At 50.0% G+C, this 27,995-nt stretch overlaps 2 protein-coding genes across 6 annotated transcripts in view; both read right to left on the minus strand.

The window, feature by feature from the left end:
* The window catches only part of CD22 (CD22 molecule), a 12,094-nt gene extending 9,416 nt beyond the window's left edge, over nt 1–2,678 (minus strand). For all 5 annotated transcript variants that reach the window (XM_049621023.1, XM_049621025.1, XM_049621022.1 and 2 more), the window contains exon 1: nt 1,961–2,678. The gene's annotated coding sequence lies outside the window, so the exon portion shown is untranslated. The remainder of the gene's footprint in view (nt 1–1,960) is intronic.
* Nucleotides 2,679–17,079: 14,401 nt separating this feature from the next.
* On the minus strand, nt 17,080–27,985 carry MAG (myelin associated glycoprotein). The gene is made up of 8 exons (XM_049621071.1): nt 27,616–27,985; nt 25,840–26,136; nt 25,474–25,731; nt 24,084–24,344; nt 19,614–19,901; nt 19,180–19,276; nt 18,527–18,626; nt 17,080–17,585 (listed from the first exon to the last, which is right to left on the minus strand). Exons 1-8 carry the CDS (start codon nt 27,953–27,955, stop codon nt 17,421–17,423), a joined length of 1,806 nt encoding a protein of 601 aa, XP_049477028.1. The 5' UTR covers nt 27,956–27,985; the 3' UTR covers nt 17,080–17,420.
* Between the last annotated feature and the right edge of the window lie 10 nt (nt 27,986–27,995).

Below are 27,995 nucleotides of genomic sequence, written 5' to 3' on the forward strand. Positions count from 1 at the left end.
ATCCATCCATCCGTTCATCCTTCTATCCATCCATCCATCCATCCATCCATAATTTTACAAACTTCCTGCCCAGCTCTCAGGCTTTGAGTGGCACCAGACTCCTGAGTGCCTTGAATTCCAGGCCTGGGGTAACTTGAAGCTCACCTTGAGGCAACTAGTGAAGGTTCTTGTATGGGGGAGAGCCATGATCAAAACTTGATTTTTAAAGACCAGGAGCAAAATAACTTTAAAACTAATAATTAAGTGTGATGCCAGGAGAGCATTTAGAGGGGTCTGGAAGGACTTTAGAGAATGTGGTCCAAGGGTCCCACTCAGATACCCCTGGGGGCTGGGTAGAAAACATAAATCAACCAGGTGGGGACAAAGGTCATGCCTTGGGTAAAGACAATGACTGTCCCGGTCCCAACCAATTGTTGCCAAGTGGGAATGTGAGCTGAACACTGCCTGATCTTCCAGTGCTTTAAGAGAAATAAGCTGGATTTTCCTGTGAAATGTCCTGCTTTCATCAACAAACAAACAAACAAGCAAACACGGTGCTGGCCAGTCTGCGGGCTGAAGGCAGTCCAAGGGCCCCCAGTTTGCAGCCCTGCGCATCTGTCCCTCTCTGATCAGTGAGTTTGTGTGCCACCTTATTAGACTTTTACATAGAGTTACATTTACATAGAGTTAAATTTAAGCCCCAATTTGCATGACTGGGCCCCTCCGTGCGGGTCCCTCTGGAGTTAGCAGGATGTGTGACAGAGTGTGTCTCCGGTCTCAGGGCAGACCTGCACCCCTCCCACCTGCCCTGCCAACATTTCCCACGCATCAAATACCCCTCACCCCCTGGGGCTGTTTATCTCCTCAGGCTGCATGGCTCAGGCCAAATGCTGTTGGGTGTCTGGTACCCGGAGGCGTGAGGGAAGCTAGCTTGCTTGCTGAGCAGGAAGGAGGGGTCTGTCCCCAGGCGTAGTGTCTGCTGGCCTGGCCGGGGCTTGGGCTTGGGTTAGGGGTGAGGGGTCTGAACTGGGACAGACTCTCCAGGTAGAAGTGACACCAGCTCTGCAGGTGCTAACAGAGCTACACGCAAAAACACCTTCAAGGCCACGTCCACTTGAGAAAAGCTGGGTTAAGAAGGTAAACAGAATTCTTTACCGTGGGTCTTTTTGGTCCCTTATAATCAGCTGTGTGTGCATCACACATCTGCCGACACGGGGGCCAGAGCACAGTACGGTGCAGTACGTTGCCCACGCTTCTTTAGCCATGGAACCGATTTTACGTTTCCCGTGAGAAACTCGGCAGGGCTGCAGGGTCAGCGTTTTGAGGGATGCGCTGCGGGTCCCCTTTGGGTTCTTGTGCCACAGCACAAGAGCTGTGGCAAGGGCTAGATTCCATTCTCTGGGGCAAAGACCAGCCTCCAGTAGCCGGACCGTTGTGCCCCTTCTGCCGCCAGCCGCCAGCTGCCAGCCGCACCTTCATGGGGGAATGCCTTGAGAACACCAGGATGAGGGGGAGAGGGCACTTCTCAGAGCAGAGCTACGTGCTCGCCCCCGGCAGCTCCAGGCAGTCGCTGGGACATAAGAAGTGGGACCTTAGACCTGGAAGCGGAAGGCTGCTGAGACAGGGTGGGGCGTGGAGGCTGGGGAAAATAGGCATTAGGCACAAAGGCTCAGGACAAGGCCATGCTACCCAGACCCATGGTGGCCTGCTCGTCATAGGCCTGCTGAGGGCCTTGCAGGATCTCAGAGCCCGCCTCCCTGAGTCCATTCTTCCCTCCTGGGCATCTGGTGACCCATCCTATTCTCAGAAGACTCCACAAGCCCATCAGAGGGCATGCTCAAAGATGGGGGTCTACATCCTGTTGATACATGGGTAAGGGGGGGGTCCCCGCTGTGCTCCCAACCCCAAGAACTGTGCCTGGCACACAGCAGCTGCTCCGTGCCGGCATGCTGAATGCAAAAGAGAGCAAAATAATTTTTACCTGTTTCCTCGTGTCTTCCCTCTTCAGGGACCTTGGCAGCATCTGAGAGTGAAAGGGGAAGCACAGCGAAGGATTTTCACCCTCCTTGGCCCCACCCCCTGCCCCTGTGTGACTCTCAGGGCAACCAAGAGGCATGGTGAAGTGGGGAGGGGGGAAAAGAGGCCATGAGGGCAACTTGGGCTTGGAATCAGCTTGAAAGGAACACTCGAGTACCTACGGTCAGTTTTTAGGTTCAGTGTATGGAGTTTCTACATCAGATAGTTTCAGAGCTAGTCCCTCCACAACTTCCTCTCTATCCAGCTCTCAGGAAATGCTGATAATTTAAGCCAAGCAGATTAGAACTGTCAGCCTGCTGAAAAAGGCACAAGGCAATATGAAAGTGTTGGTAGTTTAGTGACACCATCCAGTTATTCTCATTCCTATTACTTTCTCTCCAAAGGCCAGAATGGTCGGGAAATCTGATCACTTACACTGATGCTCCAGCAGCTCCCGAGGGTTGAGGGAAGAGCTCACAGTATCAAAAGGAAAAAAGATAACTTTCATGGAGTGTTCTTGAATGGGCAAGTCTTGAGACTAGAAACTTACCACTTTCATCAGGCTTCTAGTCTGTGAGTGTCTTGAGACCAGACCCAGACATCGGGCAAAGCCATTCAAATCCTACAGATGGTCAGGGAAGTCTCTGAGAAATCTTCACCCTGGTATCATCAAACTCTACTGACTACCAGCCACTGAGAAAGGAACAGAAAAGGAGAGGGGCTTCTGGGTGGCTCAGTCGGTTAAGCATCTGACTTTGGCTCAGGTCATGATCTCACGGTTCATGAATTTGAGCCCCGCGTTGGGCTCTGTGGTGACAGCTCAGAGCCTGCTTTGGATTCTGTCTCCCTCTCTCTCCCCAAAATAAGTAAACATTTAAAAAACAGACAAAAAAAGAAACAAAAGGAACAACTTATTCAAAAGACAGTAATGTTATGGGAAGGTATATTCTTCCCTATTTCTTCTGCTAAGAACAATTAAAAACTCTGGATATTATAAAATAAGCATAGGAAGACACTGAAAGATTGAGAGAAGGCACACTGGTTAGGGACCTTGGGACCTGAGGAATGATATGACCATGAATTCTCTGGGTTTTCTCTTCGCTTCATCTATCCCAGACTGAATACTGGAGAAGCAAGCAACTGGAAATGACAATGAGCACAGACAAAAAAAAAAAAAGTTCCAGCAAAACTCTGCTCTTCTAGCTAAAGAACCAAGAAAGGGGCAGCCCAGAAAGACAGAAATCTTTCATGCAGTAACTGCTCTACTCCAGCGAAATGTCACAGAAAAACCTGCTGCTTCACTTCTACCCCTGACAGCAAAGGCTGAGTGGGACCCTAGACTTTCATCCTTGCCAGGCCACGCCCCCATACCACATCTGAGTGGTGCCAGAGGAGGCTGAGTGTGGGGCTGGGCCCTCCAGCCCCTCTGGGCTCTTTCTCCCCGCAGTGTCAGTAGAAACCACATGGGCAGCCTGAACATCCAACCCCACCCTGTGATGAGACATCATACTCCTCATTGGAGTGGTGTAAGAGGAGGTCTAGGGGAGAATCAGGACTTTCACCATCACTCAGTGATCATAAGCCCAACTTCTGTGGAATATGCATGAAAGCCATGTGGAGAGCAATAATGATGTACCCCCTCCCTCTCCCAGTCAAGATGGTATTAATGGATGCATAATGGGGAACCTGATCTTCCACCCCTGCCCAGCAATGAGAAAACTTCACACACACACACACACACACACCCACACACCAGCTGTCAAGAGAGGCTGAGTGGAGAACCTGAACTTCTACCCCCATTTGGCAATAATGAGGCAGTGCCCCTGTTCATTTCACTGGAACAGTGTCAGGGGAAGCTTGCTAAAACACTGATTTAAATAAGATCCAGTCCCATAAATAATACCCAAAATGTCCTGGTTTCATTTGAAAATCACTCAGCCTACTAAGAACCAGGAAGTTCTCAAACTGAATGCAAAAAGATAATCAACAGACACAAACACCAAGATGACACAGATGTTGGAATTATCTAACAAGGATTTTAAAACAGCCATCATAAAAATGCTTCAGTGAGCAATTACAAACATGTTTGAAACCTATTGAAAAAAATAGAGTGTCAGCAAAGAAATAATAAAGAATCAAAAGGAAATTTTAGAACTAAAAAATACAATAACTGAAATTAAAAGCCCTAATGAATGAGCTCAACAACAGAATGGAACATGGAACATTAGAAATTACCCAATTTGAAAAACAGATAGAACAAACTGAAGAAAAAAAAAAAAAAGAAGAAGAAGAACAGAGCCTCAAGGACATGTGTGGCTAGTATAACAAAAGATCTAACATTCATGTCATTGGAGTCTCAGGAGAGGAGAAAGAGGGTGAGCCTGAGAAAATATTTGAAGAAATAATGGCTGAAATGTTCCTAATTTGACAAAACAAACAAAAACCATATTATCTACAGATTCAAGAAGCTGAGTGAATCCCAAACAAGATTAACCCAAAGAAATCCATGTCAAGACACATACTAGTCAAACTTATAAAAATTAGACAAAGAAAAAATCTTGAGAGCAACCACAGAGAAATGATGCATTACCTACAGGGAGAAAACCCATTCAAATGACAGTAGATTTTGTATCAAAAAGGTGATAAGAAAGGTGTTATGAAAGTGAAACAGCATCTCTTAGATACTGAAAGAAAAGAACTATCAACCCAGAAATGTGTATCTATCCTTCAGGAATGAAGGGGAAATCAAGACATTCTCAGATGAAGGAAAACTAACAGAATTTTTAACCAACAGAGACCCTAGAAGAGTGGCTATAAGGGAATCTTCTAAACAGAAAGAAAATTATTTAAACATTTTTTTAAATTTTTTTTTTTGAGAGAGAGAGAGAGAGAGAGAGAGAGAGAGAGAGACAGAGCGCGAACAGGGAAGAGGCAGACATGGGGAGACACAGAATCTGAAGCAGGTTCCAGAGACCAACGCGGGGCTCAAACTCATGAACCATGAGATCGTGACCTGAGCCGAAGTTGGACGCTCAACCGACTGAGCCACGCAGGCGCCCTTGAAAGAAAATGATTTTTTTTTTAAAGAAATTTTGGAACACCAGAAAGGAGGAAAGAAAATGGAAAGAGCAAACCTATGGGTAAATACAAAGGACTTTCCTTCTCTTCTTGAGTTTTCTAAATTATGTCTGGCAAAGCAAAATCTATAACACTGTGTAATGCCGTTCTCAGTGTCTGTAGAAGAAATATTTAAGATAATTATAAATGAGAGAGGGTAAAAGGATGTAAAGGAGGTAAAGTTTCTATACTTCACTTGAGCTGGTAAAATTTTGAAACCAGTAGACTTTGATAAGTTCTATATAATGTAATGCTTAGATCAACCACTAAAACACTATACAAAGTGATATATTAAATAACACTATAGATAAATCAAAATGGAATTTTAAAAATTGTTCAAGAGACCTACATGAAGGTAGGAAAAAAGAAAACAAAGAAATTAAAAATTGAGAGAGCAAAAATAAAATAAAAATAAAATGACAGGCTTAGGCCTTACCATGTAAGTAATTACATTAAATGTAAATGGTGTAAATACAAATGAAGACAGAGATTGACAGAGTGAGTTAAAAAAATGACCCAACTATATGCTGTCATAAGAAAATAACTTCAAATGTAATTAGACAGGCAAGTTGAAAATAAAATGATGTAAATTAATGAAAAGAAAGTAGAGTTCTTCAAAACAATTAAAAATAGAACTACCATTATGTATGAGCAATTCCACTTCTGGGGTATTTATCTGAAGGAAATGAAAACACTAATTCAAAAAGATATGGCACCTCCAAGTTCACTGCAGTATTATTTACAATACCTAAGACATAGAAGCCTCCTAAGTGTGCATCAGTGAATGAATGGATAAGGAAAATGTGATGTGTGTATATACAATGGAATATTACTCGTCCATAAGAAAGAAGGAAATTTTGCCATTTGTGACAACATGGATGGACCTTAAGGGCACTATGCTAAGTGAAATAAGCCAAACAGAAAGACAAACACTGCCTTAACTCCCTTATATGTGGAATCTAAAAAACAAACAAAATGAACTTGTAGATACAGAGAACAGATTGGTGGTTGCCAGAGGCAGAGGATGGGGAGGTGGTCAAAAGTGGTGAAGGTGGTCAAAAGGTGCCGACTTCCAGTTATAAAATAAGTCTTGGGGGTGTAATATACGGCATAGTGACTATAGTTAATAATACTGCTATATTTGAAAATTTCTAAGAGAGTAGATCTTAAAAGAAAAAAATTATAACTGTGTGTGGTGATGATGGATGTTAACTAGACTTATTGTGGTGATCATTTCACAATATATATAAATATTAAATCATGTTGTACACTTGAAACTAATGTTGTATGTCAGTTATATCTTAATTTAAGAAAAGTAAACTTCAGAACAAAGAAAATGACCAAAGCTAGGGAGGGATGTTATAAGGAAAGGGTCAATCCACCAAGAAGACATAGCAATGCTAAATGTGTGTGTACCAAACAACACAGCTAAAAAATACATGAAACAAAAACCAATAGAAATGAAAGGAGAAATAGACAAAGCCACAGTTATAGTTAGAAACTTTAGCATCCCTCCCTCAACAAATGATAGAGCAACTAGACATTAGAATCAGCAAGGATATATAAGAACGCAAGAACACCATCAACCAACAGGATCTAGTTGATGCTCAAATGATGTAATACACATTCTTTTCAAGAATCCATGGAACATATACCAAGATAAACTAAATTTAGGGCTATACAACAAGACTTAGAAACTTTGAAATAATTGAAATCTTGTAGAGTACATTCTCTAACCATAATAGAATCAAACTAGAAATGAATAACAGAAAAATCTCTGAAGACTTGGAAACTAAACAGCACACTTCTAAATAATATATGTGTCAAGGAGGAAATCTCAAGGGAAATATAAAAAATACATTGAACTGAAAGAAAACGAAAATAAAACTTATCAAATTTTGTGGTACACAGCTAAGCACAGGAGGTAAATTTATAGAACTAAAGGGTTACATTAAAAGAAGAAAAGTCTCAAATCAGTAATAAAAGTCTCCGTCTCCAGAAGCTAGAAAATAAGAGAAAAACCCAAAGCAAGCATAAGGAAGGAAATATACATAAGGGCAGAAATCAATGAGACTGAAAACACAGAAATAATAGAGAAAATTAAATATCTGTTTCACTGAAAAGACCAATAAAATTGACAAATCTCTAGCAAGGCTGACAAAAAAAGAAAGAGACGACAAATTGCTAACATTAAGAATGAATGGGGCATGGGGGCACCTGGGTGGCTCAGTCGGTTAAGTGGCTGAATCTTGATTTTGGCTCAGGTCATGATCTCATGGTTCGTGGGATCAAGCCCTGGGTTGCTTGGGATTCTCTCCTCCTCTCTGTGTCCCTACCCTGCTTAAGTGCTCACACAAGCACTCTCTCTCTCTCTCTCTCTCTCTCTCTCTCAAAATAAAGAAATAAACTTAAAAAAAAATAATGAAATGGGATACCACTACAGGTCCTGCAGACATCAAAAAGGTAATAAGAGAATACTATGAACAACTCTATGCACATAAATTTCAAAACTTAGATTAAGTGGATCAATTCCTCAAAAAGTAAAAACTACCACACCCCTCCAGATGTCAGTTAGGTAATTTGTAGAGCCCTATAACTACTGAGATAATTTAAAACATGAAAAAGAAATCTCCAGGCACATATGGCTTTACTGGAGAATTCTACCCAATGTGTAAAGAAGTAACACCAATTCTACATAATATCATCCAGAAAACAGTAGAGGGAACACTTCTCAGCTCATTCTGAGAAGCCAGTATTACCCCGAAACAAACAAACAAAAAGACAAAGACAATGCAAAGAAAAACTACAGACCAATATTCCTCATGAATATAGAGGCAAAACATTTTATCAGAATATTAGCAGATAGAATTCAGCAATATGCAAAAAGAACTATATACTATGACCAAATGGAGATTGTCTGAGGGATGCAAGGCTGGTTCAGTATTTGAGAATCAAACAATGTAATCTTATATTAATAGGATAAAGAAGAAAAATCACATGATCATATAAATTGTTGCGGAAAATTTTAACAAAATCCAACACCCACTCACAATAAAAACTCTCTGAGAACTAGGAATAGACAGGAAATTCCTCCACTTGATAATCTGCAGCTAACTTAAAAAAACTAAAATTGGCCTATCAACACTATAAGACTGAATATTTCCACCCTAAGGTGTCTACAATCACCACTGTACTGAATACAGTACTGGAAATTCAGCAAGGTTGCAGAATACAAAATTAACACAAGTATTAGTCATTTACTCACTTTTTTAATACTGACAATAATCATGTGGAAACTGAAATGTAAAATACAATTCCATTTATAATGGCTTTTTAAAAAGACATAACTAGATGTAATAAATCTAACAAGACATATATAAGACTTGTATACTGAAAATGATAAAACACTGCTGAAAAAAATAAAAGACCAAAGTAAATACTACATTCATGAATCAGAAGATTAAACATGATAAAGATGTCAATTCTCCTCAAATTGATTAAACAGATTCAAGTCAATTACTTTCAAAATCCCAGAAAAAATTTTTGTAGCTATAGACAAAATTATTCTTTTTTCTAATGTTTATTTATTTTGAGAGAGAGAGAGAAATCATGAGCAGGGTAGGGGAACAGAGAGAGAGGGAGAGAATCCCAAGCAGGCTCCGTGCTGTCAGTGCAGAGCCCAATGCAAGGTTCGATCTCACAAACCGTGAGATCATGACCTGAGCCAAAATCAAGAGTTGGACACTTAACCGACTGAGCCACCCAGGTGCTCCTAGACAAGGTTATTCTAAAGTTTATGTAGAAAGACAGAGAACTAGAATAGGAAACATTTCTGAAAAAGAAGAATAAAGGGGTGGTCACTCTACCCCGATTTCAAAGCTTATTATAGAGTAATGTGCAGTAATCGAAACTGTGTGGTATTGGTGGGGGGAATAAATACATAGATAAATGGACTAAAGAACCCGGAAATGACCCCAAACAAGGATGGCCAACTAATTTTTTTATAAAGGAGCAAAAGCAATCCAATGGAAGAAACATAGTCTTTCAACAGATGTTGGTGGAGAGATTGGTTACATCCATAAGCAAAACATGAACCTCAACCCAAACTTCACACTTTGTACAAAAATTAAAGTGGATTATAGATTTGTATGTGAAACATAAAACTAAATCACTTTTAGAAGGTAACATGGAGGGGCACCTGAGTGGCTCATTTGGTTAAGTGTCTGACTTTTTTTTTTTTTTTTTAATGTTTATTTTTGAATGAGAGAGAGAGAGAGAGCAAGCATGCAGGGGAGGGGCTGATAGAGGGAGACACAGAATCCAAAGCAGGCTCCAGGCTCTGAGCTGTCAGCACAGAGCCCAACCCGGGGCTCAAACACATGAGCCATGACATCATGACCTGTGCCGAAGTTGAACGCTTAACCAACTGAACCGCCCAGGTATCTGACTCTCGATTTCAGCTCAGGTCATGATCTATAAATTGGATTTCATCAAAATTAAAAATTTGTGTTCGTTTTTGCTTTTGTTTTGCTCTGTGAAAGACCTTGTTAAGACAAGGAAAAGACCAACTACAGACTAGAAGAAAATATTTGCATATCTAGAATATATATATGTATGTATATAATTACACACATACACACACACACACACACACACACATATATAAAAGCTCAACATTAAAAAACTCAATTAAAAAAAATCAAATTAGAAGATGGTGTTAATCCTAAAAATAAACCAGGAAGTTATTTTACCAGCAAAAATTAGTTTATTCAGGAATAACAGACAATTGCAATTTGGGACATGCAATTGTATAGGCAAGTCCAACAAAGGAAAGGAACTTTATTTTATGGACAAGGAGGAAGTTAAAAGGTGTTGTTTGGAATGAAAGTCCATTGGAGAAAAGCCCAAGTCCAGGGTGATGACAGTTTCTCACTGGCTGAGTCGCAGGGGTGATTGATTTCTTGTAGGAGATGCAATGTGCTTCTTTCCCCTGTTGGGCCCTGTAATTGAGGATTCTTTCCTGTGGAGGATTCTTCTTTTGGGGTCTGTAATTGACAGTTCTTCCTGTAATTGGCATTGAGTGGTATGGCTCCCCTTTCTAGCCTGCTCCATTTTAGTGAGGCTTCCTTCTATTAATTTTCACAACAGGCAAAAGACATGAGGAGACATTTCACCAAAGACAATCATATAAAAAATGGACAGCGATCACTGACCTTTAGAGAAATGCAAATTAAGATCACAGTGAGGTAATACTACCACACATCTCTTAGCTGAAATTAAACATAGTGGCAATATCAAATGCTAGAAAGGATGTGCAGTAGCTGAATCTTTTCTATATTTCTAGTAGGAGTATAAAATTGTCCAGCCACTTTGGAAAACAATCTCAAAACAGTTCCTCAGGTTAAACATAGGATTACCATATCTCTCTGCACTTCTACTCCTTGGTGTATACCCAAGAGTAAAACATATCCGTCCAGAAATTTGAACACAAATATTTGTAGTGACATTATTCATCAGAGCCAAGAAGTAGGAACAACCCAGGTGTCCATCAAGTGATGAATGGATAAAGAAAATGTGGTATATCCATACAATGTAATATTTGGCAATAAAAAGAAATAAAGTACTGATAGATGCTACCACATGGGTGAAGATGGAAACATTAAGTGAAAAAAGCTGATCACGAAAGACCACATGTTGTATGATTCCATTTATATGGAGTGTCTAGAAAAGGAAAATCTATAGAGATGTAAAGTATTTAATGATTGCCTAGGGCTGAGAGGAAATGGGGGGTGACTGCTAATAGACATGGGTTTATTTGGGGGTTGATGAAATGTTCTAATACTGATTGTGGTTGGGGGTGCCTGGTTGGCTCAGTTGGTAGAGCATACAACTCTTGATATCTCGGTCATGAGTTTGAGCCCCACATGTGGTGTGGAGTTTACTTAAAATAAAACATTTTAAAATTGATTGTGGTGAAGGTTGCACACCTCTGTGAATATGCATAAAACCGCTGAAGTATACACTTTAAGTAAGTGGATCGAACAGGCAACTAGAAAACGGGCAAAAGTCATGAAGAGATGTTTCACCGAAGGGACACGTTTCACAGATGGCAAATAAGCGCATAAAAAGATGTTCAACATCACTGGCCATCAGTGAAATGTAAATCAAGACCCTGGTAAGATATCACTACATACCTATTAGAACAGTCAAAATAAAAAATAATAACAATACCATGTGCGGGTGATGATACAGTGAAACTGGATCATTCACACATTGCTGGTGGGAATGTAAAATGGTGAAGCCACTCTGGGAAATAGATGGTGAGTTTCTTGGAAAAATGAACAAAACGCACCACCATATGACTTAGCAATTGCATTCCTAGGTGTTAATCCCCAAGAAATGAAAACTTACGTCCACACAAAAACCTTAACACAGTTGTTCATGGCAGCTTTATTTGTAATAGCCAAAAACTGGCAAGAACCAGCATGTCATGTAGGTGAATGCTTAAATTGTGATCCATCCATACCATGGAGTAGTAATAGCAGAGAACAAGGTATTGACACACACAGCTTGGATGATTCTGAAGGACATCGTACTAAGAAAAAAAGGAAACATCAACCTCAACAGGTCATGTACCATATGATTCCTTTTATGTAACAGACCAAATAAAATGACAAAATGATAGAGATGGAAAACAGATTACTGGTTGCCAGGGGCAAAGGAAGTGGGCATGACTACAAGGGAAAGCCTTGTGGTAAGGGAGTAATTCTGGATCTTGATTGCAGCGATAGCCACATACATCTAGACATGTGATAAAAGGACTCAGAACTGTATACACACACTCTACTAATGTCACACTCTTGGTTTTGATACTGTACCATAATTGTGTAAAATATGGGCACACAAGACCTCTGTTTTATCTGTGCAACTTCCTGTGAATCTATAATTATTTCACAATAAAAAGTTCTATTTTTGCAACTTCCTGTGATTCTATAATTATTTCAGAATAAAAATTAAAGTCCCCAGCAATCTCAATGGGGGCTCCAGCTGGGGAACAGGGTCCCAAAGGTCTCTGGCAGGGGACCCACTGGGGACTTAAATCCCTAATCATCACCTAGAAGGAGTGCCTGAGACCTCTGCTGGCCTAACTCCGGGCATCGCTCACAGTCTTGTAACAGGAGGAAACTGGGCAGTAGACTCATGGATGTGCCTCGGTTTCTGGAGACCAAAGGCTTATGGAGAAGGCCAGGGTGGAAGCAGAACTCTATGACTTTGGTGCCTTTACTCTTCTTTCCAACTTTCCTTCCAAAGAGGTAGATAGTCTCCATTTTGGGTGGCCAAGTGTTCTAAATACTTTCTGTACTTATCAGTGATTCCTTCCTGTTGATGATTCTTCCAATGGGGCTTGTAATTGACAATTCTTCCTGTAATTGACATTGGGTGATGTGCCTCTCCTTTTATGGTGGATGGCCAGCACTTTGGGTCACATCCCCTCGGGGAAAGCAGTGGAGCCAGGCAACTAGGTGCTACCGTGAGCCCTGGGCTATCACTCCCCACCTGGCCATGTGCCCCCTCGGAGCCCCCTCCCCAGGACCAGAACATGAGGATAGTGATCGCGCCCTCCTCACAGGTTTAGTGAGGTCGCCCGTGTGATGGACTCAGCTGTGTGAGCGCCTTATGACAAGCATGTGGTAAACAGACCTGGTTTCAAATCCAAGTGCTGTCAATTATCACTTGTGACATCCCTCAGTTTCCCTCCTAAGGGAGATGATGATATTGGCAGAACTGACCTCATGGGTGTGCTGTGAGAAATCACGGGCAAATATAGTGCTTCACACAGTGGCTGTCACGAAATGAATGTGCAGTAAAAGTGAGCTGTTATTATTATGGATATTGTCACTCGCTCTGCTTGACCAACACTCCATGGGTGACCTGGAGTTGGGGCTTGACAGAGAGACCCTTTGAGACCAAACTATTTTTTTCCTCCCATTCCCCAGGGGAGCTACTCCAGGCAGACCAGACTCTGGGGGTGGGTCTTCTGCTTGCCTGCTGCCCTGCCCGGGAGGCCTATGAGGCTGAGGTTGTCTCCTCCTGTCCGGGGAACAGGCTGGAGTTGACAACGAGGAGGGTGGGGAAGAAAACCCAGGGAAGGAGGCTCTGGCCTGGAGCCCTTTCACTGATGAGGATGACAAGCTGCCTGCCGCAGGCACTGTCCTCAGGATAGGACTGGGGGCTGCCAGGGATGGGTTGTTCTCAGCCAGGAGGAACCTGGGAGGTGGCAGGAGAAGAGGAAAAGGAGATGCCTGTGGTCATGACCCTGGCCCGGTGCCTGGGCGTCTTCCTTCCTACACGCGGTGGCTGTCCCTGCCCACATGAGACCTGCTCACCTCTACGCTGGCCCAGCCAGACGTCATCCTGTGCCTCTGTCCCCATGTCTCTAAGTCACCATGTCATAGGTTCTGACTCTTCCTCAGCTTGTAATTTCCCAAGGGAGGGCTGCCGTCAGCCTTTCCTATTGATGCGGCTGGAGTAGGGCACACTTGTGTTCTCCACGAGCTTGTTCCTTCCACCGTCTTCGGTGGCTGAGGAAGAGGCTGTCTGGAACCCCTCTCTCTCCCTCTCCTCCAGCACTAGCAAGCTCCGTCATTTCCTTTTACAACAGAGGTCCTGACCTCTCCCCTCTCACTGTCTCCACTTCCTCTCTCTTGGCCTCCTGAGCCCTCTGCCCACAGCTGCCCATCAGCTGGGTTCATTGTCCCCACAGTGGGGTCTTAGAAACCTCAGCCCCTCCTTAATATGCTTCTGTGTATAATCCTCCAGTGACAACCCAGATCGCTCTGAGTAAAAGACCAAGTCCTAACTGTCCTATAAGGCCTGTGATCAGGCTTCCTTGGGGAACTGTTCCGGCTCACCAACTCCCTCCCCCCATCCCAGGCATGCTGGTTTCCTTCTGGTTCCTAAACATAACGCGTACATTGCCACGCGTGCAAGATTGCACATGATCTTGGCTTTTCCCTGGATCCACATTCTTCACAAATGACCAGAATCCCCTCCCTCACTTCCTTCTCTCTACTCAAATGACCTCTTTCCAAGATGGTAGCCCTACACAGCACATCCTGTCCAATCGTGCTCACTTTCCTTCTTAGCACACCCACTCCCCAACCAGCACTTGTTTGACTGATTGTCATCTGTCTCTTCCACAGAGTGTCAGCCTCATGAGGTCGGAGGGAGTTTCTTCTTGGTCACTGTGATATCCCTGGAGCCCAGCATGGGTGCTCAGTAGATGCTTAGTAGGCACATAATAGGTGCTCAGGAACCACGTGTCAATGGAAGAGATGAATTCTGGGGGGAGTCTAGGAGAGGGGTGGAGTGTGATATCCCGAATTCCGGTCCTCCTTGTGTGTCATCGCTGAATGTTAGTCCCTCCTAAGAGACGGTCTTTGTATCAGATCACTTCGTTTTCCGTAAACTTTAGAGGTCTGCCTATGACCTTCAGGACTTTTGTTCTGTCTGTCCTTTATTTCATACATCTCTTTAAATCAATTCACTTGACTGTTTTAAGTTATTTTAGAGAGAGAGAGAACAATTAGCATGAGTGGGGTTTTAAGTTATTTTAGAGAGAGAGAGAGAACGAGCAGCATGAGTGGGGGAGAGAAGCAGAGGGAGAGAGAGAGAGAGAGAGAGAGAGGGAGAGAGAGAGAATCTTAAGCAGGCTCCACTCTCAGCACAGAGCCTGATGCGGGACTTGATCTCACGAAACTGTGAGATCATGACCCGAACCGAAATCAAGAAAGAGTTGGATGCTTAAATTGACTGAGCTACCCGGGCACCCCGACTTGACTGATTATTTTTTAAACAGCCTCATCCTAAGCTTTTGTTAAAAAACGAACAAAAAACAAAAAAACAACCCAATCACCAGTTTGGCGTGTCGCTTTCCTTTTGTTCCGATCCATGCCGAATGAAACATCAGTATTAATGTAGAAGTTGCTCTCCAGCATGGCACTCGGGCGGCCCTTTGGGCAGCACAGGGTTACCGGAGTCCCTCATTATTGACACTGCTCTGCTCCTCGGGGCGAAGTCCTTAGGGGCCTTCCTACCAGCCCAGACCTGCCGGAGCCAGAGTCTGTCGTCAGAGGACAGGTGCGTCAGGGCGGGGTCCCTGCGTTGCGCAGGAGATCTGCTCGGAACTTCCCCCGTGGCTCCTGTGAAGTCCCCACGATTCTCTGCCTCATCCTCCGCCACGCTCCGTCCTTCCTCTCGGCTCCCGGGATCTTGCCAAATATGTTCCCACTTGGGGGGGCCTTCACACGCTGTGTTCCTGTGAGACTTTCCTGTCATCGGGACGCTTCCCCCGACCCCTGAGACCCCGAGGCACACTTCCGTCCCGGGCTCTAAAAGCCCCCCTTGCACTTCCCTCGGGAGCAGGCGTCATCGGTGGCAGTCGGGCATCACGTGTGAGGTCATTTGTTCAACGTCCTTCTCTCTACCGGACCAAGAGGGCTCCGGGAGGAAGGGGCTCGGGCTAGGCCTGGGGTCGGTCCCCTCCCCACTGCTCACAGCCCCGCGACCACCCACGGCCCCTTCTTGCTCCTGCAAGTGGACTCGGCATCCTAGCCGCAGGCGGCCTCATCACTTTCCCTCCGGACATGGTTTGGTTAGTCCCGCCTCTCAGCCTTGACTTTGGCCTCTGTGGTATCCTCTGCCTTCTTCAAAGAGCAGGGAGAACAGCCCCGGCCCAGGGCCCGCGGCCCAATTGCGGCCCTGTCCTCCCCGCTCCCTCAGCACCTTCCGTCCCGTGAGCCCCCGTTGCTTCAAGATGGCGGAGCGCACAGTGGCGGGAGCCCGGCTCTGGGCTCAGGTTGGGGCCGTGCAGTCACCAGCTGGGGGACCTCAAGGACGTGACTTAACCTTTGTGCCTCGGCTCCCCTAGGTTCCCGAACATCGACGCCTCAGAATCATCGACGCCTCAGAATCACCCGAAGGACTCGTCAAAACACAGACTGCCGCCCCCCCACCCCCGAGCTTTTAGTTCCTGCAGACTGACAAGGGGCCTTGAGAATGTGCCTTTCTGACAGGTTCCCAGGGGACGCTTATGCCGCTGGTACAGGGACCATTGTGAGAGCCACTGTCATACTTGTTAGGGAAGGTAAGTGGAGATTAATTAACCTCTTCACGTTCCCAACAGGGGTTATGGAAAACGAAGAACTGAGTCCAGGGCCTGGCCACTCCATTTCCTAGCCCTGGGACCCTGGGGAAATCACCTGGCTTCTCGGAGCCGCAGCGTTCTTACCTTCACAGGGTTGTCCTATCCCTTCCCACGATAGCCTGAGCTTCTTGACAGGGCTTGGTACACAGCTGGTGCCTAATTAATGTTTCTTGAACCAAATGAGTGAGGTGGGAGAGGCTGAAGCTACAGACTGTGGCACGAACATGGGGGGAAGGCAGTCAAACCAACACAGGCTTACGAGACGGTAAGATCTGCGGTCACCCCGACCTGCGGTCACCCCGCCCAGCAGAGCGCAGGAGGGAATGGGAGTGAGCGAAGGGGCCAGACTCAGCTCACAGCTGCCAGCCCCGAGTGGGAGCGGCTTCAGGGCAGTTGGCCTGGGCTCAGGGCTAGAATTCCTGGGCCCACGTCGCCACACGGGGCCTTGCAGAGGGCGAGGAGGGCGACGCTGGCTCCCCTAGGATGGATCAGAAATCATCAGGATCGGGGCGCCCGGGTGGCTCAGTCGGTTAAGTGTCCAAATCTCGGGTTCTGTTCAGGGCACCATATCGCAGTTCTGTGAGTTCGAGCCCCGTGTGGGGCTCTGTGCTGACAGTGCAGTGCCTGCTTGGGATTCTCTCTCTCCCCCCCCCTACCCCTCCCCCACTCACAATGTCTCTGTCTCTCAAAATAAATAAATAAACTTTAAAAAGAAATTTTAAAAAGAGTCATCAGTATCTAGATAGGTATTTGGATTCAGGGCATTTATTTCATGTCCCTCTGTACAGGCCCTGGGGCCGGGTGTGGGGGCAGGAGACCAGGCAGGGGGCAGCAATAAATAACACGGACAGACAGACGGAGCTCCCCTCTGGACAGATGAGGTTAAAGGAGGTTAGAGAGGAGCCACAGTGCGGGGTGGGTGCTGGCAGGGTGGGGGCAGCTGGGAAGGAGGGGAGGCCGGGCCCCCAGGACCTCACCGTCACCTGCCCCATCCCTTTCCTGCCCCAGCCCTCACCGCTCTGGGGAGCAAGGGAGCCCATAGCCAGTAGGGGCCGGTGAGGGTCCCGAGGGAGGGGTGGCCACGCGGGCTGCCCCCACCCCCTCACTTGACACGGATTTCAGCATACTCGGCCAGCTCCTCCGTCAGGGTGTAGCTGTCCTTGGTGGGCCGTTTTCCCAGGTCCGAGTGAGAATAGCTCAGGTCCAGCTCTGGGGGTTCCCCCCGAAGGCCCAGCAGCCTCCTCTCAGATCCCAGTCGCCTCTCGCTCTAGGAACAGAACCAGCCCGTTAGGAGGCCCTCGTTCCACCTTTTCCAGAGGCTGCGGTTACTTGTGCCTGCACGGCCCCAGAGTTGAGTCCCAAAGCCCCACGTGAACCTCCTTTCTCGTCCCACCCTGGGGCCTTTGCCCCCACGGGTGCCCCGACGCACAACCACCTCTTCCTTGCTGAGCCCGAAAGTCACCTACAAATTCAATGTCTCCGGGAAGCCCTCTTCAACATAGGGATTTGAGGGGCATGCAAGTCAACCCATAGCATCTTCCCAGATTAAAGCCACCTGCTCGGGATCCCACCTTTCCAAATATTTGCAAATGCCTGGCTCAGTGCGTCCTTCCCCTATGTTTGGGTCTGGTGAGGCTCCCCTCCGCAGTCTGCGAGATCCTGCAGGTGTGACTTCGGCTTCCCTGTCATGTGCCCCATCCCCGCCCCCACCCGTTGGACACAGACAAGGGGCAGCGGCCACAGACAGAAGGGAGCAGCAACAAGACAGAATAGACAAGGCCAGGAGTGCCGGGCAGGGCCGGACTTGACCAGGAGCCGTCCCGGATGCCTGACGAGAACGCACACACATGCACGCCAACCCCACGGCCCGACAAGGGCCCAGAGGCGGGCACACTGAGGCCCCCGGAACCTACCTCCTGGGGCGCTCATTCCAGGGTAGAGACCTCTCTGGACTATTGGAGAAGGAAATGCAGTCACAGACCCGGGTGGGGAGGATGGGGGCTGCCCTCGGCGGAGCCCCTCGGCCCCCTTCACGGCCTCAGCCCGAGCGCCCTGCCCAGCCCAGGTGCAGCCAGCCCTCCGCACTTCCTCCCTGCCCCTTCTGAGGGGCCAGCCTCCCTGCTGCCCCTTGGCCCCCCAGGCTCTCCCAGACCCTCCGTGTCCCTGGCACCCAGGTACTCCAGCTAAGCTGGAGCCACAGGCCCTCACCTCATACTTCTCCGGCGCCCCAGAGATGCGGAAGTCGCTGCTGAACAGGACCGGGGGGTTGTCCCCTGCCGAGAAGCTGGGGCTCTCTGTCACGTTCTTTCTGCAGGGCAGGACATGTCAGCCCCAGGGGGAGTCCCAGGCCTCCCTCTCCCTTCCATTTCTGCACCCCATCCACCTTAGGAGTTTCACTCAAGGAACCCCAGAGTTGTTTCCAGCCTTCTCTCTATGGGGCCGGGAGTGTTTTTGTTGCCAGAAATGAGGTGTGGGATCACCAGGGCCCTGGAACCACCTGGGGCCGACCCCATGGTTGCGAGCCAGGGGTAGCTGGCATTCCCCCATCACGCTGCGGCCTGCTCAGGAGGAGGGCTCCTAGAGGGCAGGAGGCCCATAGCAGAGAACGCAGGGGACAGGGATGCATCAGGGGAAAGTGCCCTCCCAGGCACCGGCGCGCCCTGAATGGCGGTGGCTCGTGTTGGCGGGAGCCTCTCTCCTTCGGAACATTCTCAGAGCAGAACTGCCCTCCCACACACAGACAGGGAGGCCTCCCTCGCCCCCCCCCCCCCCCCCCCCCCCCGCAGCCTCTAACTGACCTCCCCGCCTCCCTAGCCCGGGAAGACTCCCCACGCCCAGATGAGCCCCGGCAGGCCACTCACTTTCTCCGCGTCTGGGTGACGTAGCAGACGATGGCAATTAGGATGGCAAAGGCGACCACGGCTCCCACGGGGCCGATCTTGGCCCACATCAGGCGGTCTGAGGACAGAAGACCCAGGCCCCCTCAGGGTTGCTGGTGGTAGTGAGGACACCCGGGTTCTTAGGAGCCAGGCTGGGGCAGAGGTGACAGCGAAAACATTTACACAGCTGGGGTGTCCTTGCCCTGACTGGACTGGAGGGCTTAGCTGCCGGAGGGCCCAGGAGAGGACCCAGGAGAGCACAGGCAGACTCAGGACAGCCCCTCCGTATCACGCGGGAAGGGCACCCTTACCACCCGATCAAGCCGCGTGCTCGGTCGGCCTTGGGGAGGGCAGTGTGGATCCAAGAGGAGCCCCCTCCACCCCCGTGGCTCCCGGCCCCGGCCCGCACCACTCACGGGCTCCCTGGAAGGGCAGCTCCAGGCTCTTGGTGCCGTAGAGGTTGCGGGAGGTGCAGATGACCCGGGGCGGGGCCTGGGCCTGTCCCCGCAGCGTGAGGATGCTGGTGAGCAGGAGGCCGCTGCGCTCCGAGTACACGAACTCTCGCTCAGTCTCGTTCACGGTCACGTTGCGTGAGGGCAGCTCGAAGGCCACGGACGGCTCGGGGTTGGATTTCACCACGCACAGGCACTGCACTGTGTCCCGGGCCGCTGCACAGTGGGACTCCAGCAGGATCACAGGGGCGACTGCGGGGGCAAGAAAGACCAGGACTCAGGGGACCAGAGGCCCCCCAGAGGCTGAGGGCCAAGGATAGCGGCGGCCACGTCAGAGATGAGCTGTACTTCCCCCTTTGCAGAATCTCTTGCACCCTCTCTTCGTTCACCTTGCAAAACACAAATGAGATCGTGATGACCCCCCACCCCCACCCCATGTCACTTACAGTGACATCCAAATTCATTTCCCGGTCTTGCAAGGCCCCCGCAGGACCCAGCCGCACTAATCTTCTCTCGCCATGGCTCCTTCCCAGTCGCACCGGCCTCCTCGCTGTTTTTTAAAGTTCATGGAGCTTTTTCCCACCTCAGGGTCTTTGCGTTTCCCCCTCAGCCTGGAACACTTCCCTGACATCGGCTGAACTCAGTCCCCTGCTCTGCTCAGATGACGCCTTTCTCTCCTACCACTCACGGAAACCGCACCTCGCTTCCCTGACTATGCATTGCCGGCGAGTTTGGGTCTGCTCCCTGGCACTTACCCCTACCCATGTTAGATGATCAATTTGGCTGGTCTCTTACTTCCATCAGGACAGGCTCTCGCTCGGCCTCCACTCTGTCCCCACACTTAGACCACGCCTTTCACGCAGCCCAGCTCTGTGAACACTGGTAGGAACTATAGAAATCCCCACGCTCCCTTTTCTGGCCGTCCTGCAGGTGCCCCGCTGATCGCTAGAACGCCCTTGCATCCTGACCGTCCCTCCCTTGGGGGCCCCCCACTGCCACTGGCACCGGCCCCCATCCTCCCCCCAAGATCACTGTGTTGAGCCTCCCTTTGCTGCCATTTGTATTACAAAAATGGGACTGGTCCAGTTTTTTTGTTGTTGTTTCTTTCATTTTCCAAGATATGATATTATAATAGGATCTCAAATGTTGCTTTTTTAAAATTTAAATCCAAGTTAGTTAACTTGAATGTTGCTTTTTACTTTATTTTTTTATGTTTATTTATTTTTGAGAGACACAGAGAGAGAGAGGCTGGAGGAGGAGTAGAGAGAGGGAGACAGAGGATCTGAAGCAGGCTCTGCATTGACAGCCCAGAGCCCGACACGGGGCTTGAACTCACAAACCGTGAGACCATGACCTGAGCCAAAGTCGGATGCTTAACTGACTGAGCCACCCAGGCGCCCCTGAATGTTGCCAAGTTCTTTTTCCCTCCTGAAGAATCCAGCACTAGAGTCCGCTCACTCTAGACTGAGCTCTTGTTCTCAGTCCCGACCAAAACCCACTTACGTGGGCAAAAGACTCTCAGGCCATCAATTCCCCCACTTATTTTCAATTTCCAGAAAAAAAAAAAAAAAAGCAAGTCACAGTGATGGACCAGGTGTCACGTGACCGGATTCAAACTAGAGATGATTCCAGCTGGAACCTCAATGCGTTCATGCATCTAAATCTAGTAAATTATACGTATAGCCCAAATTTTGCCCAGGCAGACAGGCACTGTGCTTGCCGTAGTGTTAACGAGTTAATACACCACAGGGTACATTAACAATGACAAACCTGAACTATTACATTTTTTAAAAAAAACTTTTCATGCACGACTGCGCCGCTGTGCTCGACGACAGCCTCCCGCCACTCTGCCCGTATGTGCTCAGTGTCTCCGCAGCTTTGCGGGCAGCCCGGGACGCCTAGGAAACCCTGACTGACCTTACGCAGACCCCAAGTTCCACAAAGAGCGGGGAGTTCTGGAAGCCCAGCTGGAAGCCCAGCTCTGCCCCGATCAGGCCATTCAGCCTCCCTGGGTCTCCAGGATGGAGTTTTCATCTGTGCAAACAGGAGTATTGGTCCTTACTCGAAAGGAGCTACGTGAACTCTGAAGGCGGGCTCACAAGCGCGATGCTCCCGAGGATTTAGGATGAGATCAACAGAACCATCCCGGCAGAGGGAGCGTTCGAGCAAAACCTCGGCGGCAGGAAAGGCCGGGCGGGCATCCAGGAGCCCATAGGACATGTCAGGCGAGGCACTGTGCGGGGCTCACTAATCTCCACAGTCTTCACAACCTTCTCTGGGCTCAGCTACTACCCTCATACCCAGTTTTCAGCGGAGGGGCGCAGCAAAGGTGGAGTCCCTTGGCCGGGACCATGCAGCAAGGTGGGGACAGAGCTGGGATGCCGACCAGCTCACACTTCAGTCTCCTTCTGTTAAACCGGGGTGAGGAACAGTCCCTCACCATCACGTTGTTGTGAGACCAAAATAGGTCAATGTGTGCCGACGGCTCAGACTGGTCCCCGCCCACAAACACTCAGGGGAGGCGAGCACCACCTGCGTGTCCCACGCCGAGCTGGCCCTGGGATCAGCAGGCCAGCGGGAAACCCCAGGAAACCCCGCACTAGGAGCACCCGCCGTTGTCAGTGAGCACGAAACCCCTGGTGCTACAGGACAAAGCCTTCGGGAACAGAAAGGGGCCTCGGGGAAGCCTAAAGGGCTCAGCAGGGGTGGTGGGGGCGGGGGGGCAGGGCACAGCTCCTTCTCAACTCCAGCAGATTGAAGGCCTTCCACTCCCAATGTGTTCGTTATCAGAACGAGCCAGATTAAGCAAGTCCTTGGGTCCCAAGGGCTGTGGGGACGCGAAGCCGCCACGAGTTTGAGAGCAGAGGCAGACGAGAGTCCAGAAGGATCCTGGCTCTAAACAACCTTCCTAGCTGCATGGTCTTGGGGGATTCTGACCTTGGTTTTCTCCTCCCTCACATACGTGCTTCACAGGTGGCCACAAAGGCTCAGCAAAGTAACACCGCGGAAGTTAGAACCCTGCCCAGAGCAGACCGTTCATGACCGCTGGCCACTCTTACTGCACAGGGGTCTGGGACTACAAACGTATGTGAGATGGGGTGGTGTGCACGTTCCGCGGCTTCCATCAGATTCTCAGGGGGCTCTCCGCCTCTAAAACCTAAGATCCGCTGGCTTGGGGTGTGACAGGGAAAGGGGGCGTAGCAGCAGGAGGAAGCCGGGCCCAGGAGGGCAAGCATGGAGAAAGCAGAGGACCCCACAACGCGCGATCACCTCGGACGCTGCGGGCAGAGAATGTGCGCAGAGGTGAAAGGCCAGCAGAGCCTGTGTGGCCACCCCTCTGCCACAGAAGGTGGCCCTCCAGAAATAATCTGTATCTGGCACGTACTGATTATCGCCACATACACGGTATTGAGTATGGATTGTGCTCAGTGCCTTCCGGCAAACCTGTGTGGTGGGGACCACGGTAGGGGGAGTCACGGAGGCCAGGAGCGGAAAAGTCTGGAGACTAGTGCCGGAGGGCCAGGCCGGAGCTAAAAACGAAGCAGATGGAAATATGGAGATGACACTCCAGAGGCAGTTGCGGCAGGAGAGGGAGCGGAAACGTTGACTTGGGAGCCGCGGCCCTGAATGGCGGCCCCGTGCCAGGGTGGGGGTAGGGCTGTTGGTGGTGATGTCGGGAGAGGTGCTGCTTGCCAGTGGAATGAGGAGTTTCATTTCGAAGACAGTTAGCTTTCTATGTGCATCCACCCCACCTCTCTGGCTACACTGTATCTGATAATAAAGCTTGGTGCCCTCTTGGTCCCCTCCCCCACATCCCACAGAGCCACACTGCCCTCTGCACAGCACAACTGTCTGATCAATGTATTCTGATGTAATAACAGAGGATGAAGTCAACTACGGCAGTACGGAAAAGTGGAGTCAGTGTGCCTGGATTTGAACCGTTTTCTGGCTGTGTGACTTTGGGGAAGTGGCATAACCTCTCTGGGCTTCAGTTTGCTTCTCCGGAAACGGGAGACAGGACTAGAACCTCCCTCACGGGAATGTCATGCGGATGAAACGAGCGGATCCCTGTACAGAGCTTCCGGCAACGCCTGGTACCCAGCAATGCAACACAGGGGTCAGAGGTCGTGATTACTGTTGAACGCAAAAGGCCACACGATCCAGAAATCTCTTTGGTGACAAGCACGCCCCAGGATGTGAGAACACAGTACTCTCAGGGGGGACTTTTAATTTCTTGCTGTGGATTCGGCTTCCCTCCCTTCCCCATTCTCACCTGCTGGTGCAAAGCTGACCCCAGGTTGGGATGCACGGATGCCTTCCGGTCATCCAGGTACCCCCACCGGACCATCCACCAAGGCAGGGAAGGTGAAGGAGATCAAGCCCAGCCGGAAGTCAAGATCAAGTCAGCAGGGGAAGGGGGGGGCGGGTACTCACACTCCACGGACAGGTTGAAGGTGGTGGCCCTCTGGCCGTACTGGTTCTCAGCCACACACCAGTACTCTCCGTCATCCTCAGGCGTGACGGCAGGTAGTTCCAGCTGCAGCTCGCTCTCGTAGATGACCGTGGCCAGAATCTGCTTCTCCTTGAAGATGGTGAGAATAGGATCCGGGTTGCTCTGTGTGGAGCACAAAATGGAGACCGTCTCCCCCTCCACGGCCACCATTGTCCCGTTCACCATTGGCTTCCGGGGTGCATCTGGGGGGCAGGACAGGGGGCCGATGGTCAGAAGCCAAGGCTGCCTCTTCTGCCAGCCAACTCCCAGCCCCAACGTGACCCCATCCACCCTGACCTGAGCGCACCAGCTCAGGGTGGCTCGGGTGACCCCTGTCCTGGTTTATCCTGTTTACATCAACACGGGCTCTGCAGCCAGAGTACTTGTGTTTGAAGCCCAGCTCTGCCCCTTCCCAGCTGTGAGTGGACCCATCTCCTAACGTCTCCAAGCCTCTGGAAAAGGAGCTTAATCAGAGTCCCAACCTCACAGGAGCCACTGGGAACCCAAGTGGCAGGCACTCCTGTAACCTGAACAAGGGAAAATGAAGATTTCCAACCACGTGAGTAGACCCTATGTAAGTAAATAAACATATAGGAGGCAAGATGGGGATAACTGCTTTGGAGAAAAATTAATGTAATGGGAAATCAGGGAGTTACAGTTTTAACTGGGATGGTGAGGGAGGGCCTCCCTGGGTCTAGAAGAGGTGGGTCAGAGCCAGCCGTGGGGATGCCTGGGGGCAGAGTATTTGTGTAAAGCACTCAGAGTAAATCTTGGCTGTAGCTGTCATTATTATTATCCACAGCCCTGGGCATTTTGCCTCAATAAATATTTGTGAATGAGTGAATGAATGAATGACCTCTCCTTGGACCAGCCCCTAACAAAGAACCTCATCTGACCAGCCCCTCCCCATGGACTCCATAATACACACGGTGTAGGCAAGGGGCTGGGTGAGGTCCGGGGTCCCCTCATCCCTCCCACTAGAACTGCAATGGGGCTCATCTTGAAATGCAGATTTCCAGGGCCAAGATCTACTCCCAGAGCAGCCAAGGCTGTGGGCAGGAAGCTGAGTTTAACAGGCTTCCCCCGGGGGGCGGGGCTCCATCTGTCCCCCACCTTGTCCCAGGGATGAGAGTGGTCACAGTAGGTGTTCGCCAGATACTTTGGGAAGCAGGCGGAACGCCTAGACCTGACGCCCTCCTCTCCATCTCCACCTCCACCTTGTATATGGCCTGGAGGGTCCGGGCCCGGCCCGACTCCAGCGGCCCTGCGTGAGTCCGGTTTCCCCTAACCTCTCTGCCCCGGGGCCGGTGCTGGCGCGTGCAGGAGACTCACACATGACGCTGAGCCCCACGGTGCGGTTCTCCTGGCCATAGGCGTTCTCTGCCAGGCAGGCGTAGACGCCGTCCTCCGCGGGGGTCACCTCTTCCAGATCCAGGAACAGGCTCTCGGTCACGGCCTCCCGGAGCACCGTGCCGTCCCGCATCCAGGTCAGCAGCGGCAGCGGGTTGCTGTCAGCCCCACAGAGCAGGCTGATATGCGAGCCCTCGATGGCCTCCACCGAGGCATTCATCTCCACGATCACCGGGGGGTCTGAGGCCGAGGACACAGTGTGGGGTCAGGGGGCTGGGGCCGCAGACCCCGCTCCCGGCCCTGACCACCGCGCACGCCCCCCCCCCCCCGCTCCGCCCCCAGGCTCACACTTGACGTCCAGGCTGGCGTAGCCCTCGAACTGCAGAGTGGTGTTGGGGAAGGAGGCCTGGCAGCCCAGCCGGTGGCCGTTGGCCTCCCTAGTGGGCACGAAGTGTAGCAGCGACACCTGCACCCATGTGCCCTCGTCCTCGCGCAGCCGACCCAGCACGGTGGGCTCCCCCAGCCCTTCGTGGCCCAGCCAGCTCAGCTCCGGGCGCAGCTCTGGGCAGTTGTCAGGCACCATGCAGCTGACCTCGACTTCCGTGCCTGCCACCACCTCCGGGGGGACCACGATGTTGGGGGTGTCTAGACGAGACAGGGGTGGTGGGGGCCGGGGGAGGAGGGAGGGCTGAGGAAGCAGCATCGGGCCACGGGCCACCTCTACCTTGTCCTACTTCATTCTCGGTACCTGGTTGCCTCCCCATCCTTGCAGACAATTCCCTACGACCCTCTCTCCTCCCGGTTACCTGTCACCCAGAGGTCCTCCACAATGAACCACGGGTGTGCAATAATGAAAATAATGCCCTGAGTCCATGACACCAGCTTGACTTGCCAGCCCTCCCAGCCATGCTAGTTAAGTGGGTAATATTAGTTTGCTCATTTTTGAGATGAGGAATTCTACTGAGACCACAGCTAGTGTGGAGTAAAACTGAACTTCAAACCCTGTCACTCTGGCTTCATAATCTGTGCTCTGGCTATGACATTATATCCCCTAAGAAACTTCTCTCTGGGTGGCTCAGTCTGTTAAGCATCTGACTTCAGCTCAGGTCATGATCTCACAGTTCGTGGGTTCCAGCCCTGCGTCGGGCTCTGTGTTGACAGCTCAGAGCCTGGAGCCTGCTTGGGATTCTGTCTCCCTCTCTCTGACCCTCTCCCACTCACACTCGGTCTGTCTCTCAAAAATAAATAATAAACATAAAAAAAAAAAAAAAAACCTTCTCTCCTTTCCCGTGTTTTCTTTGGTTTATTTTCCGTGTGTGCGTCTGTGTGTGTTGTATGTCCTGCAGGTGTGTCTGTGTCTGGCTGTGCCAGTGGGGTCTCTTTCTGCATCACGGCTGTGATCTGGCTCATTTAGCTCCGTGCTGATGGGAAATCCGAATCTAAGGGCTCCATGCTACAGGGCCTCTCAGACATTAGGCAGCGTGCCCTACTCTGATTGCCAAATCTGGCCCCAGAACTGCATTTTATTTGGCCTAAAATTAGGATTAAAAAAAAAAAATCTGAATCAGCAGCCAATGTTTAGGAATTGGGAGATTACATGGAAAAAACACAGTTCTGGTTTCTCTTAAAAATTCAGATCGTCTGGGAGCGGTATCTGTGCCTTCTCCCGGATCACCAGCTACCCAGAGCAGGGTCCCCTGTGCCAGGCGCTGCTCTGAGCACTCGTAACTCTTCACTGGTTGAGCTCTAAGTGCTGTTCCCATCCCCGTCTTACAGAAGAGGAAAGCACAGCCCAGAGAAGTTAAGTAATTTGCCTCCAGTCACCCAGCTGACACAGGGATCCATCCAGAGGCCTCACCCCAAACCCCTGGGCCCCGCTGCTTTTCTCCGAGTTGTTTCTAGAAGAGGAAGAGCGCTCATATTCCTCTGAGGGCAATAAAACTATCCGGGGCCTTAGTCTGCGCCGATCGCCTGGTCCGTGTGGGCGTTGGGGTTTGCACCCCTCCCCCCAGCCAGACCGAGAAGTCCCTGGACCTGCCAGCCCAGACCTCCCTGGAGAGGTCCCGGGGAAGACTTTGTGCACCGCTCCAGCCCGCAGCACCCGCGCACCCTCTGGCGACTCACTGATGATGTCCAGAACACTGTGCTCAGAGAAGGTGTACTGGTTGTAGCCCCCGAGGTCCCCGCGGAAATAGTACTTGCCGCCCAGCTCCGGGCTGAGGCTGCTGAGCAGCAGGGTGCAGTTGCGCATGCCCAGGTCCCCCAGGAGGCGGCTGCGGCCCTGGAAGCTCTCGTGCACGACTTGGGTTCGAGACTTGAAGACCACGGGGGGGTAGTTTTTCGGGTAGGGGCTGTTGAAGTACCAGACGCCATGCACGACCGCCGGCCGCAGCTCGTCGGGGAAGTCGAAGCGGCAGGGGATGGAGACGCACGTGCCCTCGAAGGCGGAGATGGACGAGGGCATCCAGGCACCCCAGTGACCCCCTCGGGAGGCTGCAGGCAAG

The sequence above is a fragment of the Panthera uncia genome, assembly GCF_023721935.1.
Source record: "Panthera uncia isolate 11264 chromosome E2 unlocalized genomic scaffold, Puncia_PCG_1.0 HiC_scaffold_19, whole genome shotgun sequence".
NCBI lineage: Eukaryota > Metazoa > Chordata > Mammalia > Carnivora > Felidae > Panthera > Panthera uncia.

Excerpts from the sequence above, each read along its gene's own strand:
- MAG (XM_049621071.1), bottom strand. The coding sequence starts at position 27,955 with ATGCCCTCGTCCATCTCCGCCTTCGAGGGCACGTGCGTCTCCATCCCC. Across the intron at positions 24,345-25,473 it reads CGTGGGGCTCAGCGTCATGT|ATGCACCCCGGAAGCCAATG; the intron begins GTGAGTCTCCTG and ends CCTGCCCCCCAG. Across the intron at positions 19,902-24,083 it reads CTTCAACCTGTCCGTGGAGT|TCGCCCCTGTGATCCTGCTG; the intron begins GTGAGTACCCGC and ends TTGCCCCCGCAG.